At 36.4% G+C, this 16,704-nt stretch overlaps 2 protein-coding genes and 2 long non-coding RNA genes across 5 annotated transcripts; 2 read left to right on the top strand and 2 right to left on the bottom strand.

The window, feature by feature from the left end:
* Positions 1-2,090: 2,090 nt before the first annotated feature.
* Positions 2,091-4,845, bottom strand: LOC310725737. The gene is made up of 3 exons (XR_014533485.1): positions 4,705-4,845; positions 4,100-4,159; positions 2,091-3,180 (listed from the first exon to the last, which is right to left on the bottom strand). It is a non-coding gene; the product is annotated as an uncharacterized lncRNA (long non-coding RNA).
* odf3l2a (outer dense fiber of sperm tails 3-like 2a) lies at positions 4,708-9,006 on the top strand. The gene is made up of 4 exons (XM_083540756.1): positions 4,708-4,804; positions 6,992-7,102; positions 8,143-8,256; positions 8,384-9,006. Exons 1-4 carry the CDS (start codon positions 4,753-4,755, stop codon positions 8,869-8,871), a joined length of 765 nt encoding a protein of 254 aa, XP_083396882.1. The 5' UTR covers positions 4,708-4,752; the 3' UTR covers positions 8,872-9,006.
* Positions 9,007-9,127: 121 nt separating this feature from the next.
* Positions 9,128-12,702, bottom strand: ebi3 (Epstein-Barr virus induced 3). 2 transcript variants are annotated; one of them, XM_083540753.1, is made up of 6 exons: positions 11,846-12,688; positions 11,482-11,673; positions 10,703-10,820; positions 10,445-10,611; positions 9,907-10,064; positions 9,128-9,442 (listed from the first exon to the last, which is right to left on the bottom strand). In XM_083540753.1, the coding sequence occupies exons 1-6, from the start codon at positions 11,937-11,939 to the stop codon at positions 9,293-9,295; spliced, it is 879 nt and encodes a 292-aa protein (XP_083396879.1). In that variant the 5' UTR covers positions 11,940-12,688; the 3' UTR covers positions 9,128-9,292. The 2 variants fall into 2 exon arrangements, with proteins under 2 accessions (XP_083396879.1, XP_083396880.1); XM_083540754.1 differs by lacking the exons at positions 9,128-9,442; positions 9,907-10,064 and adding an exon at positions 10,084-10,351 and having other exon boundaries at positions 11,846-12,702.
* On the top strand, positions 11,856-15,584 carry LOC310725735. Its single transcript, XR_014533483.1, has 4 exons — positions 11,856-11,983; positions 13,365-13,520; positions 14,187-14,334; positions 15,160-15,584. It is a non-coding gene; the product is annotated as an uncharacterized lncRNA (long non-coding RNA).
* Positions 15,585-16,704: the final 1,120 nt, after the last annotated feature.

The raw sequence follows: 16,704 nt of genomic DNA, 5'->3' as shown, positions 1-16,704 counted from the left end.
CTATGTAGATATCTATTTAAATCTATAACTCTAGTTATTTTTGTGGGTTAGTTTGCTTAATTGTTAGATATCCATCCATCCATCCATTTTCTCAATTAGCTTGTTCATTTAGCTAGCTGAGTTTGGGACTTTTTTTAATAGATTTCTATATTTTATATATAGGTATATAATATAGGTTTTACTTATTTTGTGCTTGAAATTGTCTTATTTTATTTGCAAATCATTCAGCTTTTTTGAAGCATTTATTTTAAGAAAGAAGCTAAATTATGTGACAATAGAATAATGTTTAAAACTAGTTAATTTTTATTTACTTTATCAATATTTTACACAACAGTGAGAAATAAAACAAAATTTCTTCATTCATGACATTTTTAAATTAAGTAATAGTTATGATTAAGTTTTTTTTAATTATCCTACAAGTCCAGATTTCTAGAGGAACCTGTTTAATTAGCCAGCTAGTTAATTTTGATTTTGTCCTAGAAGTGACTATCAGCCTGTTAGAAATATCTAAAGATGTAGTCTGATTTCACTGTATTTCATGTTAATATGTTTTCATTTTTGTTTTATATCACACACACACACACACACACACACACACACACACACACACACACACACACACACACACACACACACACACAAACACACACACACACATCTTGCATATAACTGCTCTTAAATGACTGCGATACATTAAAAAGGTCCGTGAATTTCACACAAATGTTTGCTTTTGATTTAAAATCAACAACCAGCAAATTGAAAATAATTTTCTGAAACATTAGAATTTTGATAAATTTTACACTACCCAGTTTATGATATTATAGTTCATATACACATGAAATTCTACACTGAAATTAGTTTTATATTTAACAATTTCGAAGAACAGAAAGCATGAAAATCTGCATGAATAAATCATAATTATTCAATATTCTTCACTATTTCTGGGTCACAATTTGGGCCAGATTTTGGCAGAATTTGTATGTTGAAATTTCAGCATAATTTCATTTATATTCTCTCCATTGTGCAATAAATTTTCTAATTAATAAACAAAGATTTTTCTAACACAGATCGTCAGGTTTCTATGTCAGTGTTCAAAGATTCTACATTTTTCTCCAATTATGTCTCATAGTATAATTTGTGATAATAAAAAAAGTTGTATTGAAATAAAGAGAGAGAAAAACTACTTATGTTGTTTTGTCCTTATAGACATTTTGACCTGTAGTTTGATAGACAAAATGAAATATTTAACAAAGATATGTATATTGTTTTAAATAAACATATCTTTCAGATCCCATTAGATCATTGTGGCCTGATTATATTATATAACTATATATTTCCAAAGGAAAGCATTTGAACAGTAAAATGATTTGGTCAAATCAAATAAATCTTTTAGCTTAGGTTTATTTCAAGGAAAAAAAAACAGAAAAACTATTTACTTGATACACAGAACTGTCACATAAAAAGTACAATACATCACTGGTTTTAGTAATATAACAGAATTAAACATATTTATAAATATTAGAACTATCATATTTTAGATATTATATATTATATTATCTTCCCGTGGGCTCACCACCTGCAGGAGGGACCGTAAGGGACGGTGCTGTGAGGATTGGGCAGCAGTCGAAGGCGGGGGCCTGCTTAGACTGCTGCCCCCGCGACCCGAATTACGGATAAGCGGGAGAAAATGAATGAATGAATGAATATTATATTATATTGTATATATTATCATGTTTATTACAGGTACAAATATATATATAAACGATTTTACAAAAACCTTAAATACATAGTCAGATAATTTGTCCTGTATGTATACAGAAAGTATGTCATTTTGAATGGAATGAATTGCTTTAAATGTCAAAATGGAAAAAACAGTACTTCATTGTAACAATAATAATTTCAAATTGTAAATTTTTATCAATGGATGCACACACACACACACACACACACACACACACACACACACACACACACACACACACACATATATATATATATATATATATATATATATATATATATATATATATATATATATATATATAAATGTGTGTAAAAATACAAAATGTTAAATATTACTCATACTCATACTTATTATTGCAAAACTTACAAGTGAATCCAATCCGATGGCAGAAATCCAGCAAGATGGAATTAAAGACGACTGAGTGGAAAAAAGAGCTATCCAACTAAACGGGCGATTGCCGAAACATACAAGCAATACAAGGTTTTGGCAAAAAAACCATTCATGGAAATAGCAACAACACACAAGCATGTTAAAGCACAGAAAGATGAAGCATTATCTGAGAAATCCAGAACAGCCAAATATCGTGAGGGTCCTTGTGTATCAATAGTCAAAAAGACCTTCTTCAAGGTTGTGGAACTTGTTCATCTGCCACAGAGCCATGAGTGGAAAGAGTCTGGAATTAGACACACGTTGGTGTAATGGAGGCTTTGATTTTGAGGTTGGATTGCAAAGGGAAGATGTTCCAAAAAGAAAAACTAATCTGAAGCTTCTTAAGCTTTTTCTATTAAAAGTCTTTAGATCATCAGTAAGAGCTTTATCCTGGTCAGGTTCTGTTGGATCTGGAGCCTTTACTGGGAATACTGGGCAGGAATATGTCTGGATTAAAATATTTAAAACACTAAGCTTTATGCACAAATATATTATGTTGAATATATTGATTATGTTTAGAAAAGTAATAGCACCTCTTTGAATTGAAGTTAACCCAAAAGATAATAAAAAATAAGTAAAATAAAATAAAAATAAATCACCCATTTTCAGACCAAATCTGGTTGAGTTTAGGTAGATTAGGGTCAGTCTTGATGGTGACTGCAAATGTATTGTGGCCCTTAGATGTTACTCTGTGATCTGTATCATGCATGAGATGTGGTTTCATCAGGGCTCCACTATTGCCATGAGTCGTTCCCTGCTGGTATGCCAGCCAGATGAAAGCAATAATTTACACTGACTGGCGCTGTGCCGTCACTCATCCGCTATCTGGGAGTGTTTTTATCTTGCATGTCATCACTGTTTCCATTTTGCGTAAAAGGAGCCCACTATTTTACTGGAACGAGTCTGTCTTTGGAGTGGCTTTTAATGTTTAATGCTCTGCTGGGGTCCATCCTGTTGTTCCACCATCACTATACACACTCCACTGGCCTGCCCTGGTGCCTCGTCTCCTAAATTACATGCAATATTGGGTAACACTTTAAATGAAGTCCGTATTTGGTAAATCGTAAGCGGGCCAAGCACCGAATGGATGTCACTAAAGTAATAACGTCTTAATAATAAAGTAATAAAGTCACATCCCATTGGCATTGTGATGCTGGAACAGTTTTATGCTTCCATATCCAAAGACATCTTGTACAATTGTGTGCCTCCAACGTTGTGAAAAAAGAATAAATTGGCGGAAAATGTAGTTTTCCCAGTTTTTGTTTAAACCTGATCAAGTGTTTTGGATGATGCTGTTAATAGAATTATAATTTTTTATTACATTTTAAGGTTGGATTTAATTTTAAACATATTTCTACTTTCTTTACTCAGTGTTAATGGTATTAATAATATTATTTCTACCAGCTAGCTCAGGGAGTTAAATATAAATTATATTTAACAATAAAATAAAGAATACACAATTATATGGAGTAAGCAAATTTGTAAAATAATTTTTTTTTTTTAAAGAGTTCATGGTAAAAGTTTAACAAAAAAAGTAAAAAAAAAACACAAATAAATAATGTACAATTTTAAATTAAATGCCCACTTATTACTATAGATTAAATTTGCAAACTTAAAAAAAAAAATTATTCAGGACATGTATTTAAATATGTATTGAAAAATGTATTTTAATGTCTCCGTTTATTAACTTGTTTCGTGTATTTTTTTAATAAGAAACTTTATTTCGACCAAAATTATTCTTCGAGTTCCAATACTGTAAGAAAATGTATAAAAGAATCGAGAAAAGAAGTGTCGGAAAAATTATTCGAGGCGGACAAATGTAAAATATTATTGGTCTTTTTTTTTGTTTAGTTTTTTTGTTATTTTGTGTAGAAGTATTCTTTTCCCTTCCTCAATGAAACCCATGTTTTTTATGCAATTCCGTACCCCAGAGCCACAAACAAAGTACTCCTTTGAGCGATACTCGAGCCGAGAGATGCTTGTGAGCTGGAATCTGAATCCACAGCGACCAAGTGTGTCCACACAGCAACCGGGAAAAAAATACCAAGAAAATACAAGAAGATATTTAGAAGAAAAAAACCGGCTTGTAAGTAAGACACTACGGCATTTTAATACTTGTTAATGTATCTATAGTTTTTCAGATTTTATAATTTTTTTTTTAATTTTTTATAAATATCTTTTTTTATTAATATTGTAGGAACTATTTACAATTAGACATTAAACTTAAAATATTAATACACTTTAGTAAATTTACCTTTAATAAGAAATAATTCTTGAACGCTTTTTTGTTTGGTTAAATTGTGATTTTCTTTTCACACCTTGTAGCTCTTGATTAATTGCCTAGCACTGCATCCTGCAAATTTAATTCTTGCCAACAATTCCTCTGCTCCTTGGTTGCTCCTGGATGTGTGTGTGTCACTCGGACGAGGATAAGGTTTCTCATCCTTGTAATGATTATCTATAATTCACGACGTAGTTGGCCCTCCCTTGTGAATGCGTGTGGAAGAATGAATTCTCAAACAGTGCCAGACCTAAACAAGAGGACCTCGGTGCCTGTGTGAGTCGAGTCCGAGTTCTCCATGGAGGAAGAAGTGACGAGAAGGCGTCCTCTTATCGCTGCCCGGGTGCAGGGTGAGTCCTTGGATTCGATCTCTTTTTCCGAGGTTGTTTTTCGTTCTGAGAAAATCATCTGACGAAAAATTTACTTTGTAGTATAATTATTTAAAAAGTGCACCTTTTGTTTCATGCAGCGGGGTTTTTCTTTGTTTTCTGTAAAATATAACATACTAATAGGTAATAGTGTGTAAGGGGGTTTCAAAAACCATGTGTGTAAGAGAAACATTAGCTGGGTCAAAATAACAATAAATGGCTAAGAGTCGTAGACTTGCGATGTGCATCAGGGTTTAATCTTGAGTCCGTGTTTGGTTGGACCGTGTCGTGTTTAATGAGGACCCTGCTGTGTAGGCCTACACCGTTTCTGAAGGAATTTCCCAAAGTTGGTGGCGTGGACAACTGTGGTGAGCCTTAATATTAAATAAAGGCCCTCTTATTTCACTGTATGGAATGTTTGAGAGGGAAGGAGGTTGGTGGTAAAAAAAAAAAATGGCTGAAAATATTTTCAATGTTACTAAAGCTCAATGTGATTGTGTTTTCTGAGTAACAAAAGATTCTATATAATCATTCTATAGTCATTCACTTTGGCATGTGCAGTCAAACTAATCAAAGATAAAGCAATGCAGAGTTTCAGTCACCACTCCAAAGTAGCATCCTGAATATATTTTTTCCAGTGTAATTCTTCCTTTCAGGATCCATCTAAGATGAAAAAAATGGGATGTCAAGCAAAAAATAAGTCCTTAGCTGATACTGGAGACTTCTTCCACAAATGCCTACAGACAATGTCCATATGCCAACAATTACACACAAGTCCATACACCATAACATCTGATTGGTCAGACGTTGGGAATTCCAAAGTAGGACTGAATAAAAAGTTACAGTATTGTTGCAAGTTTAGGAAGTAATCTCATTTAGATCACTGCAGAAAGAAAGAAATGATATGTGTAAGTCTGTAAACCCCTGACCATAAGACCATAAGATTGGTATCGGATTTTGAACATCCCATTCAACATTAAGTTAGTAAAGCCAGGTTAGTAAAGCCTGCTCTATAGCAGGAGATCTTCCACTCCAACCCATGTAAAGCAGATCTTCATGGAGCTGGTTTTGTTTCACAGGGGCATTGTCATGCAACAGGGTTTGGGTGTCCTAGTTAAAAAAAAGGGAAATTTTCATGCCAGCTCGTGGCTGGAAAAATCAAGTGTCCCTGTGTGGACCTGTTTAACACAAACTTGGTGCAATGGCATTCTTCAAAATCTAAAACAAACGGAAACTCATAAGAAACCTTAGCAGCACTAAAAAACAAGTCTGCAGGGGGACACCTGCCTGTCCCCTAGGTTGACTTTGTTGGGAGTTTTTTTTCTTTTTCTCGACTTCTTTAAAGCAGTATGAAATTTCACAGCCTTCTTGAACTCTGAGGATTTAAACGAGTCTTTTACAGCTTCCCTTCAAGACTCAGGCAATGTGTTGTGCACATGTGGCTGAATTTTTCACCTCGAAATACATTTACTCTTATGTGTCCTAGAATTGAAAGGATTGTTTTCTAAAACCATTTCCAAAGCCTCCTCATCCTACATCAGTAACTGACTTTACCAACGCCCTTGTGGCTGAATGAAATCTCTCGAATATCTTAAACCTTCACAAGCATATACTTCAAAATCTGGCGCAAAAAAAGTGTAGAAAATCTAGTGTAGAAAAGTAGAGGTTATTATAACATGGGATTGGGATTCTCAAAACTAAGCACATACCAATCTTTTTGAATCTGAGAAGCATAATAATATTTGTTTGTATACTGTATTATTATTTCCATGTATTTTTTCCCCCCTTTTCTTCATTGCTCTCTTTTCCTTATTATTCTTAGTATGATTATTATTATTTCAATAGAAACAATCTAGTTTTATCAGTTTTCTTGACTACTATAGTCACTGCTGTGAAAGGACTCTGTGTATGTTGTTGTTTTCTTCTTTTTCTTTATCATATTCTTGTTATTATTATAACTATTAGGGGCCAAAGATCAAAGGTTCTTAAGTACCCAATTATTATTCAACCATCTGTTATTATTATTCTTTTTACAATAGATATTTTGCTGTTCTAGGGAGGTTTTTGAGTTTCTATGACCACTGTAGAGCCACTGCTATGATAAGACCTCAGTCTCTCGGCATGCTTGTTATTATTATAGTTGTATTATTTATAATTTTTTTTTACTAGGGCCCGGACCTGGGCACTATGCTCTGCCCCCTACCATTGGCTACATAAACCATGACTACACCAAGCCCAGCAGTCCGGCGTACTCGTTCCACCGCCGTATGAGCAGCAAAAGTAAGTGGAATCAGACCTCACATCATCGTCATCACCATCACATTTCTATTTATATGAGGTTGAGCTAAGAGCTTCCTGCTCATCATAACTGCTGGGCATGTTCGGACTTTCCCCCGCGTAAACCATGGAGATGGATTACTACACCGTTGCGGCATCCGATATCTAAACTGTCGTTATAACCTTGCTTATAATAGAGAGGTGGTTGGTGGGGGGGGGGGGCTGTTGCAAATGAAACAGTGCACATCATGCTGGTATGTTTATGCTTTACGGTGTAATACAATAATCACACAATGACGGCGATTGTAATATCAGCTTGCAGCGAGGCACCGAAACAGGAAAGAAAATGTTTTACAACTGTGAAACTGTGGACTTTTAGACATCAAAACAGGCAGTAGTAAAATTATTTCAGATTATTCTTGTTGCATTGCCCGGAATAATAAAATAAAGCTAGCACAGGCTTGTCAGCGCTGTCGTTTCTGCGTTATACCGACTCTGGCAGTGTAGGGATTGCTTTTATTTTTTGTCAAATGTGAAATATTTTCAGATTGGGGTCAGTTTAAAAAAAAATTTTTAATAAATGTTTTTATTAATTCTTTTAAGTAATCTAATATAATATATTTCTAAAACTTCGATAAAAATGTTTTAATATGGATTTAGTTTAACTTATTTTAGTTCTACTGACATTCAAATTTTTTTTTCCAGTTTTGTTTAGTATTTATTTATCGATTTATTGTTTTAAACCTACTTAAATATTGGCATTTTGCATCCGTAGATTTATTTATTTATTATTATTATTATTATTATTATTATTATTATTATTATTATTATTATTATTATTTATTTAGAAATTCCATTAAGAGTGCAGAGATAATCATTAATTTATTTAGCTATAACTACACCCTGGCCAAAAACAACAGTAACATCAATTGAAAAAAAAATTATATGGACCACCAGCATCCAAACAAACGAACCAGAATCCAACAGGCTCAATTTCAACATTTGTTGTTTACCTCCACATTTTCTCAATGCATTGTCGATAGTGCTGTTTGAAGACTCCAGCCCTGGGCCTCAGTACCACGTGGACAGCAAGATCACTCGCTTTGGAAGAGATGGCACTCCGTCGTATTCGATGTTGGGTAGAAAGAAGGCCGGAGGTGAGAGCGTTGATCGGGTTATATAAGTCTTCAATGTGCTTATCTGTTTGTTTTCAGACAGAAAGTAAAAAAAAAAATCATGTCTTTCAAGAACTGTTTAAAATCAAACCTGTCTCTCTTTTACCAGCTGTTACGTTCCAAACTCCCGGGCCAGGATCCTACAGTCCGGAGAAGGCCCCTCCACTAAACTGGCATTACCACCCACCCTCCTACACCATGGGTTCTCGGACACGCTACAGGATCGTAGATGCTGTTCCTCCCCCAAACCGCTACACCCTGCCCAACCTGTTGGGCTCACATATTCCCAACAAGCCTTCAAGTGCCTGCTACTCCATGTCCCGCCGCATGAAAGTCGGGGCGCCTTCCGAGGACCTGGCGATGACTCCCGGGCCGGCTTACTACAATAGAACAGAACCAAGCATCTACATGAACAGGCAGCCATCTTTTTCCATCCAAAGCCGCCATAACATCCCCAGCGATGCCACGCGCAAACCTGGACCAGGCACTCACTTTCCAGAGAAAGTCACGGCACACTTACCTAAGGCGCCGTCTTTTACCATGGGGGTGCGCCATTCAGAGTTTGTCACCCCTTTAGTCATCGAGTTAACTGATTAAGGGGAGAAAATGACTTGTTGGACCTTATAACCCCGATGAGGATACACAATCTCATTGTCAGTTGTATGTTTTTACAATACAAATGATATACTATGTGATTGTTCTTATTGGAATTATTATATATAACTTTCATAGTTGAGTGTGTTGAATTATTGTTATATTATTGTATAATTTATTTTTGCCTAAAATTGTAACAACTGTATAGCTTAATTTTAATTCATGGTGTAACTGGCTGAAGAAGGAGTGCTGCAAGAACTTTCTTTTTTCATTGAAATTGATTTATTTTACACAAATTTGCCCATCTGATAAAGCATTATTCGATTGTATAGCATTAAACAGATCTTGTGCGATCAGGAAATTCAAACTTCTAGTGTAAAAACATTCTTTGTTGATCTATTTTGTATCTAAATAGGGTTTAGTGTCAACTCCTGGGCATAGTTATGTTGACGGTGTCACTCCACTCGCTGCTCTGACCGTTACCCAGGAGGTCCATAACAGATACGCGGATATGATACGTCCGTCCAGGCATTACTCCACTCCGAACCATGCTTTCCAACTCGATAGGACCCATCTGTAACGAAAGATATCAAAGTTTTTCCACATAACCTCATCCAAGGATGCTAACAATGCTACAGGAAAGCTAGTTTGAAGCTATTTTCGAATGTTAGGAATTCAAAAGTAATAAAGCTACCGAATTTGTCTTTCCCTTGTTACTCTAACAGTAGCATCAATGAGAAAAGTACAGTTTATTTTGAAAGCGTATGCTAACTAGCCTTTAGCTTTTAGCCATTAAATTAAATAAGTACCTGAGGAAAAATCCTACACCTCACCAACAGGCATTGGATTTCTCTGTACTTTTTTTACATAAATCATCAGTATCAGTTACTAAAATGGAAAACAGTGAATCATTTCTTGTCAGAAGTATGGATATACTGTATGTTACACTGTTACCTGATATTCAGGGGTCAGATAGTGCTATGGGTTTTATTTATTAGCAGTGTTAGCCTGCTGGGGGTGTAGTTGTGTGTGACTTACAATATTAGCTGTATTCGTGTCTCCCCACTGGAACTGCACTTTGTATTTCAGGGGGAAGTTTACAGGATCTGGCCATGATGGCGGAGGAGTCCACTGCACGTGAAGCTTTTTGCCTGGTAAAGCCGTCGCCTTCACGTCAACAGGGGGGTCAGGCTTCACTATGAATGAAGTTAGCGGAGGTGAAATAAGAGGAATAGGCTAGAAAATATTCCTAGAGCAGCAATTTAGCAGAGGAATAGGTTGAGGATTAATAGGAATACAAGATGAGGTTCAGCCTTTATCATTAAATACCTGTTTAGTGGAAATTGATTTGGAGGTAGGTCATTTGTTTGAACATATTCTTTGTTCAGAAATACTTTTCTTCTTGACACGTTTGCGAAGAGTAGCTCTACAGGTCTACAGGTATGTTTCAGATCTCGTTCTGACTTACTTTTGAAGTCTGTACCTAAATGATGCTTTAAACGCAAATGAATCCATTCACAGACAGTGGTTGTCTTGGGAACTATAAGGACTAGATGAAATTGAAGACAAATCTTACCAATGTCCTCGAAAATGACAGGCAGGAGGCGGCTTGAGCTCCCAAGAGCGTTGACAGCTGTGATGTTAACCAGGTATGGCACATTGGAGTAGAGCTCCAGGTCCTCCAGAACACATTGCCTGTCCTGTTCGCTTGGTCTCTGGCACGAAAAGGTGTCGTCAAGACGCCTGGCCAAATTCATAAGCAAGTCTGATATCTGATGGGAATTTTATACAATGGTAGAATCGAGCAACACTTCTGCAAGTTTCAGTACGCTACCCATAGGTGGAGATGTAATAGGTCGGCAGTATTGGGTCGTGAGGCAGAGTCCATGAGCACAGGGCTTTCATGGGGTAACTCGGTGACCAGCATTGGACGTCTGGTTTGGACGGAGGATCTGCAAAGGCCATAGAAGACCATATGAACCCACATCTATTCTAGCAACTAGGATTTGCTATAATCAAGTTACAAATGTAACTGTAGAAAAGGTTAAATTTTTTTCTAAACATAAACTTGTGCCCAACATGATGTTTCTTTATTCAATGAGCTGGTAAAAAACACTCCTCTTTTAGACATTTTGCTGCGTTCTATGTGACCCCACTATCTACTTGGCACTAAAAGGTGAAACATTGCCTAATTAATGAATAATGAGTAAGTAACAAATCAATCAAGTTCAGTCCAAGGGCACATCATCTTTTTGGAAATAAATATTTTCTGCTGTTTCTGTGGTAAAAAAATGGACATACACAAGCTAGCATAAGTGGGAAAATATTGTATCAACGCATTGCCAAGACAAATAAATTTTCTATGGACAAAAATGTGAAGTTGTAGATTATAGCCATGTTGAAATCTCAAATCTGATTGGTCAGAGCATGTCAATTTGTTTTTCTACAATGGCCACTCAGATAACAACTTACATTATTATTTCTATAGTGACAGGCATTATTCGTTAATACTGTGAACATAAAGTAAGCAAAAGTGTTGCTATTGTTATGGTTTTTAAGGAGTTAGACACTTTTGGAGTAGGGAGGAAGTCTCCAATGTCCATCTCTACTCACAGCCCAGCTGCAGTCGTACTGTTTTGAGGACTTCTCCGTTTGAGTTGTGGCACGTGTAGAAGCCCTGATCGTCAAGGCTGGTGTTGTGCAAGTGGAGAGCAGGACTCAAGACTTGGAATGATCCGTTATGTCTCCATTCGGATCCGTTCGTACATGGCAACTCGACAGAAGATCCAAGGACAATGGAAAGATCTGACAACAACAGCGTGTGTTTTATTCCTCTCATATTAATCAATTGGTCTACGGCAGTTTTATATTGACTTTCATCCATTTCTAGTTACTCCGATATTTTTTGGATAATTATAGATCTTCAAATAAAGAACATATCGTAAACCTGTGCATGCTCAAAACATATTCTTCTTACCCTTTGTCTCAGAGAATGTTTCTTGATGATTCCAGCTTTGAGGAAAGAGCAAAACAAAAATCGAGAACGTATATAAAGAACATTCTAGGCGCATTGTTAATGCGGGAGAAGACTAATGATTTCAAAATCAACCTTTAGGTCAGGAAAAGATCTTTTTTTGTTAATCATTAGTTAGTAAACACACTTGCCCAAGAGTGCATCAAATGTGCAGAGTGAAATAGGACTATTAGGAATAGTAACAGGAATTTTACTATATCAAGTGGATCCTTTTTATAAGACAATCCTTCTAAGCACGTGGTACTTGTTGGAAATTAGTGTTCAAATGCTCTAGCTGCGAGATCGCACACGACGAACTTAAAAACGACCACATTTCAAAGAAAAAGAAAGGAAAAAAAACGTGGGATCGCGATTGTGGGCCGGAGATAATTCTTCAAAGGTGTCGTGTGTGATTTTCGGGATGACAATGTTGGCGTCCCATGTCGCCAAATTTACATTAAAGCAATAAACAAGTGCAAAAAAAAAAAAAAAAAAAAGATCAAAGATGTCGAGGATAACCAAGTTCTTCTGGGTGGCATTGTAAATAATGTGGTTATCTATAAATAATGCTGTAGACCCGCCTCGTGTATTGACCCTTTCATGGAAAGAGAGAAACAGGATGGTTCAGTGATACGTTCTTTAGTATCGAATTCTTGTATTGTTTTATCCCTTTTTATTGATCTATCTATCACATTTTGGTTGGAGGCCATTCGCCTCAAGTATTGCGTGTTCAAATCATTTCCAAAGTCTAAAAGTCAAATAGGGTCAAACTTTGGCCCGTGTTGACTTGATTTTGGCCCACCATGCCAAACATGTCAAGTAGGGATCTTCAATTTGATCAAATCGAATTTGATATGGAAACGTTTGGGCCCCTCTGGTTTATAATAAAACTGATAGATGTTTAACTTATTTGATAAAAAGTGCAAACAACCTTTGCACTAGATCATTATTATTAAAGGGGCCAAGAGGCGTCTCTATCATGATTTCTTATCATGTCTGATGGGTCATGTTTCAAATGAAAAGGTGTCAGCTGATTTTTGTCAATATTAAATGGGTTTTATTTTATGTGCATATGGGCACTTCTGTGTGTCATGCCTGTATTGGCCTCAAGATGGCGGGATTTCCTTTTTTTTCCCATTATCGCCAAGATCCTCATGAATCCTCATAATATACTACATATATATAAATAGTATATTAAATTGAACTATTATAAGGTCACATTTTGGTGTTTTTTTTGTTTGTTTAATTTTAGGAATATATATTTTATAATATTATGTATATAATATTATATATATAATATTATATTCGTTTTTTAATATATATTTGTTTTGTTTGTTTTAAACAAAACTAACAAACAAAACACCAAAATGTAACCTTATAATAGTTTAATTAAATAGCTTGCTTTAATTATTTATTTATTTATTTATTTATTTATTTATTTATTTATTTATTTATTTATTTATTTATTTATTTATTTATTAAGGCAACTCTTCATCTCTGACGTGAATCCCTTCAATCTGGCAACCCGCATCCTAACCTGCTCCAGCTTCCTAATTGAAGAGAAGGCACCATGTTGGGCACCAAATATAATGTTAGCATTAAAGACTATTTTCAACTTAAAAAGAAAAAAGAAAAGCTGGTAAGTTTGTTAGATTATGGGTATTTAATTAATTTCTAAAAACAAGATGGTCTGGTTGAGTATTTCTTCCTTGGAATATGACTTGAGGCCAAAAGGGTTAATTTATGTCTTATTAGCTTATTATTAGCAAATTATTAGCTAGCTAAAAATATATATATAATACTATTAAGTCCGAGGTGAAGCAGATTTATTAGATTTTTGCGTGTTTTTGACGAAAGAAAATTTATTTAAATTTACTGATATACGTTCAAAAAAAAGTTGATATTGTTGGTTTCCAACCGACCTCGTGGATGGAGATGTTGTGCACTAAGTAGGGTGCAAGTCGCCTCTTTTACAAGGCGGGGTAGTGCACATGTACAGGGAGCGCGGCGCTATTTGGAACTGTGCCAACGTGATCTTTAGGTATTGTATATTGAGGAAAGGTGTGGAAGTGTGAAGTGAGACATGCTGAGGTTTTTTTTTTATTAATATAATTTTTGTCTGTTTATAAGACATGAATAAAAAGTGTCCTACCATATCAAGAATATGGTGATGCTTTTCATATGACTTCACATTTGACTTTTTTTTTTTTTGTCTATCCAAAAAAGTAGCCACGTTTTTATATATATTCTTTTGTTATTAACAGCGCTATGGTTTGGTTGTGTCTTTTTTCTTCTTTGTTGACAGCACGATCCATCGACTGACTTCAGCATCATTCCGTCATGGAACAAAGAGTTTGTGCGTCTGATTGGTCTGGAAGAAGTGGTCCAGTTTCGCTTGGATTGGCCGCACACAAAAAACTTACACACTGCGCCTAACAAACATAAAACCAAAGGTTTGGCCTCCTCAGATATGATACTACACTTGATGGACAAACCTTTTCGGAGACCTGATCGTTTTTTATCCGATTCCACATTCAGTCCCCATTTGCTGTTATAATAACTTCTGGGAAGATGTTCCATTTCCAGTTTTATGGAGATTTGTGAGATTTTATTCGGCCACATGGGCGTTAGCAATGTAAAGATGTAGGTGAGGTGAAGAATTCTGGGATGCAACCTTCCAAGTCAGAGCTCTACAGCAGGAGCTCTTCCATTCCAAAGATCTTCCATGGAACTGACTTTGTGCACAGGGGTCATTGCCATGCTGGAACAGGTTTGGGGTGTCCTAGTTCGAGTGTAGGGAAAATTAATGCGACCACATTCAAAGACATCGAAGGGAGAAGCCACATATGGTGTGGTCAGGTGGTCCAGTACTTTTGTTCAATTTAATGGCTGCCAGCAATATAGACGTTACCACACTAATGTCTTGAAGAGGAAATCTTTAGTATTATAAACAATGATGGTCGTCCTTTGGTGTGGAGCATCTGCCATTAAAAGTCTCATTGGCAAAGAGACTTGAACCTGTTCCAGCATAGCAATGCTCAAGCAAGAACCGCGAAGACATGGTTTGTCAAAGTCGAAGTAGAGCTCTGACCTCAACCCCACTGAGCACATTTGGGATGAACTGGAATGCCGATTGCACCCCAGACCTCCTCTTTCCTACATCGGGGTCTGATCTCACTAATCTCCATAATCAAATCCCATTATATACTGTATACGACAGTGAAAGGATGTTCACAAACGGTTTTTAATATTTGTTTTGTTCTACTTTTGCTGTTCAGGAAGGCCAAAGAAGTTTCCTATATCTGCTGTTGCTGTTCCAGCAACTCTTCCCAAAGATCCATACACCTGTGCAAAATGCAACACCGATGTCTCTCATTCATGGAAGCGTGACGTGAACAGTTCCATCCTGTGCCACTCTTGTTTTAAGTGCATTTGGAGGAAAGATCACTGGCTCCCCAGTGGACCAAAAGAGACCATCAAACCATCTACTAACAGCTATAGATCTGTGTTGAACGAGCCCATGAAAGAAGATGCTTTTTTCGACCCTGATTCACCCGTCTATTGCTCCTCTTCTCCTTCCTCAGATCTTTCCTTCTCCCCGCCTGGATTTTACTCTGATACAACTTCCAAATGGTCCTCATCCTGTCCCTCTGATGATGAAGTCTCGTGCATTTATATTTCCTAATCGTCCTGTGGTTCATCTCGTTCCCTGTCCCCATAAAAATTTAAATAAGAAGGTTAGAATGCCATACTGGAGTTACCAAAGATAAATAATCACAAGTCCAGGGCAAATAATATCAAGCTTTGTGACCCCAAGTAAAAGAAGTATCCAAGTTGGTCTTATACCAGTCTTAGTTTAAATTATACCAGTAGTGAACAGGGCAGTGCTCGAATTGAGTCAAGTCTTACGGGGGACTGCAGTTGTTGTGTAACTTGTCATGCGGGGTCCCTACGCTTATACAAAAATGGCCTTTGTGGCTTCAGGTTTCCTGTCGCCAAACCAAGAACTAAGTGCAGAACTTGCAGAATCTCTGGTGTGGCTTGTGAATTGGATGCAATGAAATGCATCTCAGGGGGGGTTTGCAGGTTCTGTACCAGGGGTGGCTCCTGATTGGCTGGAAGAAAAAAAAAACTGTAGCCATACTGGAAGTTCTGGAAGGTTAGAAAGACCTTCTGCCACACCAGACGTTCTAGATCAGGTGTGGCTGATTGGATTAGAAAGCAACCTGCATTCATACTGGTCCTTTCGAGAATCCATAACTTTTTTTGCAGGACTGATTACAAGTCCCTAAATTTGTTAATGACACAAATTCTAAAACATGTTTCAGATTATATATATATATATATATATATATATATATATATATATATATATATATATATATATATATATATATTTTGTTCCCCTATATGCACCAAGTTCCCCTATATGCTCCACTTTCCCCTTTGTGCACCAAGCTACCCCATATACACCAAGTTCCCCTATATACACCAAGGTTCCCTATATACAACAAGTTCCCCTATGTGCGCCAAGCTACCCTATATACAAGTTATGCTATGTGCACCAAGCTACCCTATATACACCAAGTTCCCTTATATACACCAAGGTTCCCTATGTGCACCAAGCTACCCTATATAAAACAAGTTACCCTATGTGCGCCAAGCTACCCTATGTACACCAAGTTCCCCTATATGCTTTACTTTCCCCTATGTGCATTAAGCTACCCTATATACACCAAGATCCCCTATGTGCACTAAGTTCCCCTATGTGCACTAAGTTACCCTAAATGCACCCAGATCCCCAATGTGCACCAAGCTACCCT

The sequence above is a fragment of the Silurus aristotelis genome (genome assembly GCF_946808225.1).
Source record: "Silurus aristotelis genome assembly, chromosome: 5".
Classification (NCBI taxonomy): Eukaryota; Metazoa; Chordata; class Actinopteri; order Siluriformes; family Siluridae; genus Silurus; species Silurus aristotelis.
The sequence above is the reverse complement of the archived record's forward strand: the minus strand, read 5'-3'. Positions and strand labels throughout refer to the sequence as shown.

Bases quoted from the DNA above. Each gene is read 5' to 3' on its own strand.
- odf3l2a (XM_083540756.1), top strand. From the start codon at position 4,753: ATGGAGGAAGAAGTGACGAGAAGGCGTCCTCTTATCGCTGCCCGGGTG. The intron at 4,805-6,991 runs GTGAGTCCTTGG...TTTTTTTACTAG, and splicing joins TATCGCTGCCCGGGTGCAGG to GGCCCGGACCTGGGCACTAT. The intron at 8,257-8,383 runs GTGAGAGCGTTG...CTCTTTTACCAG, and splicing joins GGGTAGAAAGAAGGCCGGAG to CTGTTACGTTCCAAACTCCC.
- ebi3 (XM_083540753.1), bottom strand. From the start codon at position 11,939: ATGCGCCTAGAATGTTCTTTATATACGTTCTCGATTTTTGTTTTGCTC. The intron at 10,065-10,444 runs GTAAGATTTGTC...CTTCATTCATAG, and splicing joins TGTCATTTTCGAGGACATTG to TGAAGCCTGACCCCCCTGTT. The intron at 9,443-9,906 runs GTAAGTCACACA...CTTTCGTTACAG, and splicing joins ACACGAATACAGCTAATATT to ATGGGTCCTATCGAGTTGGA.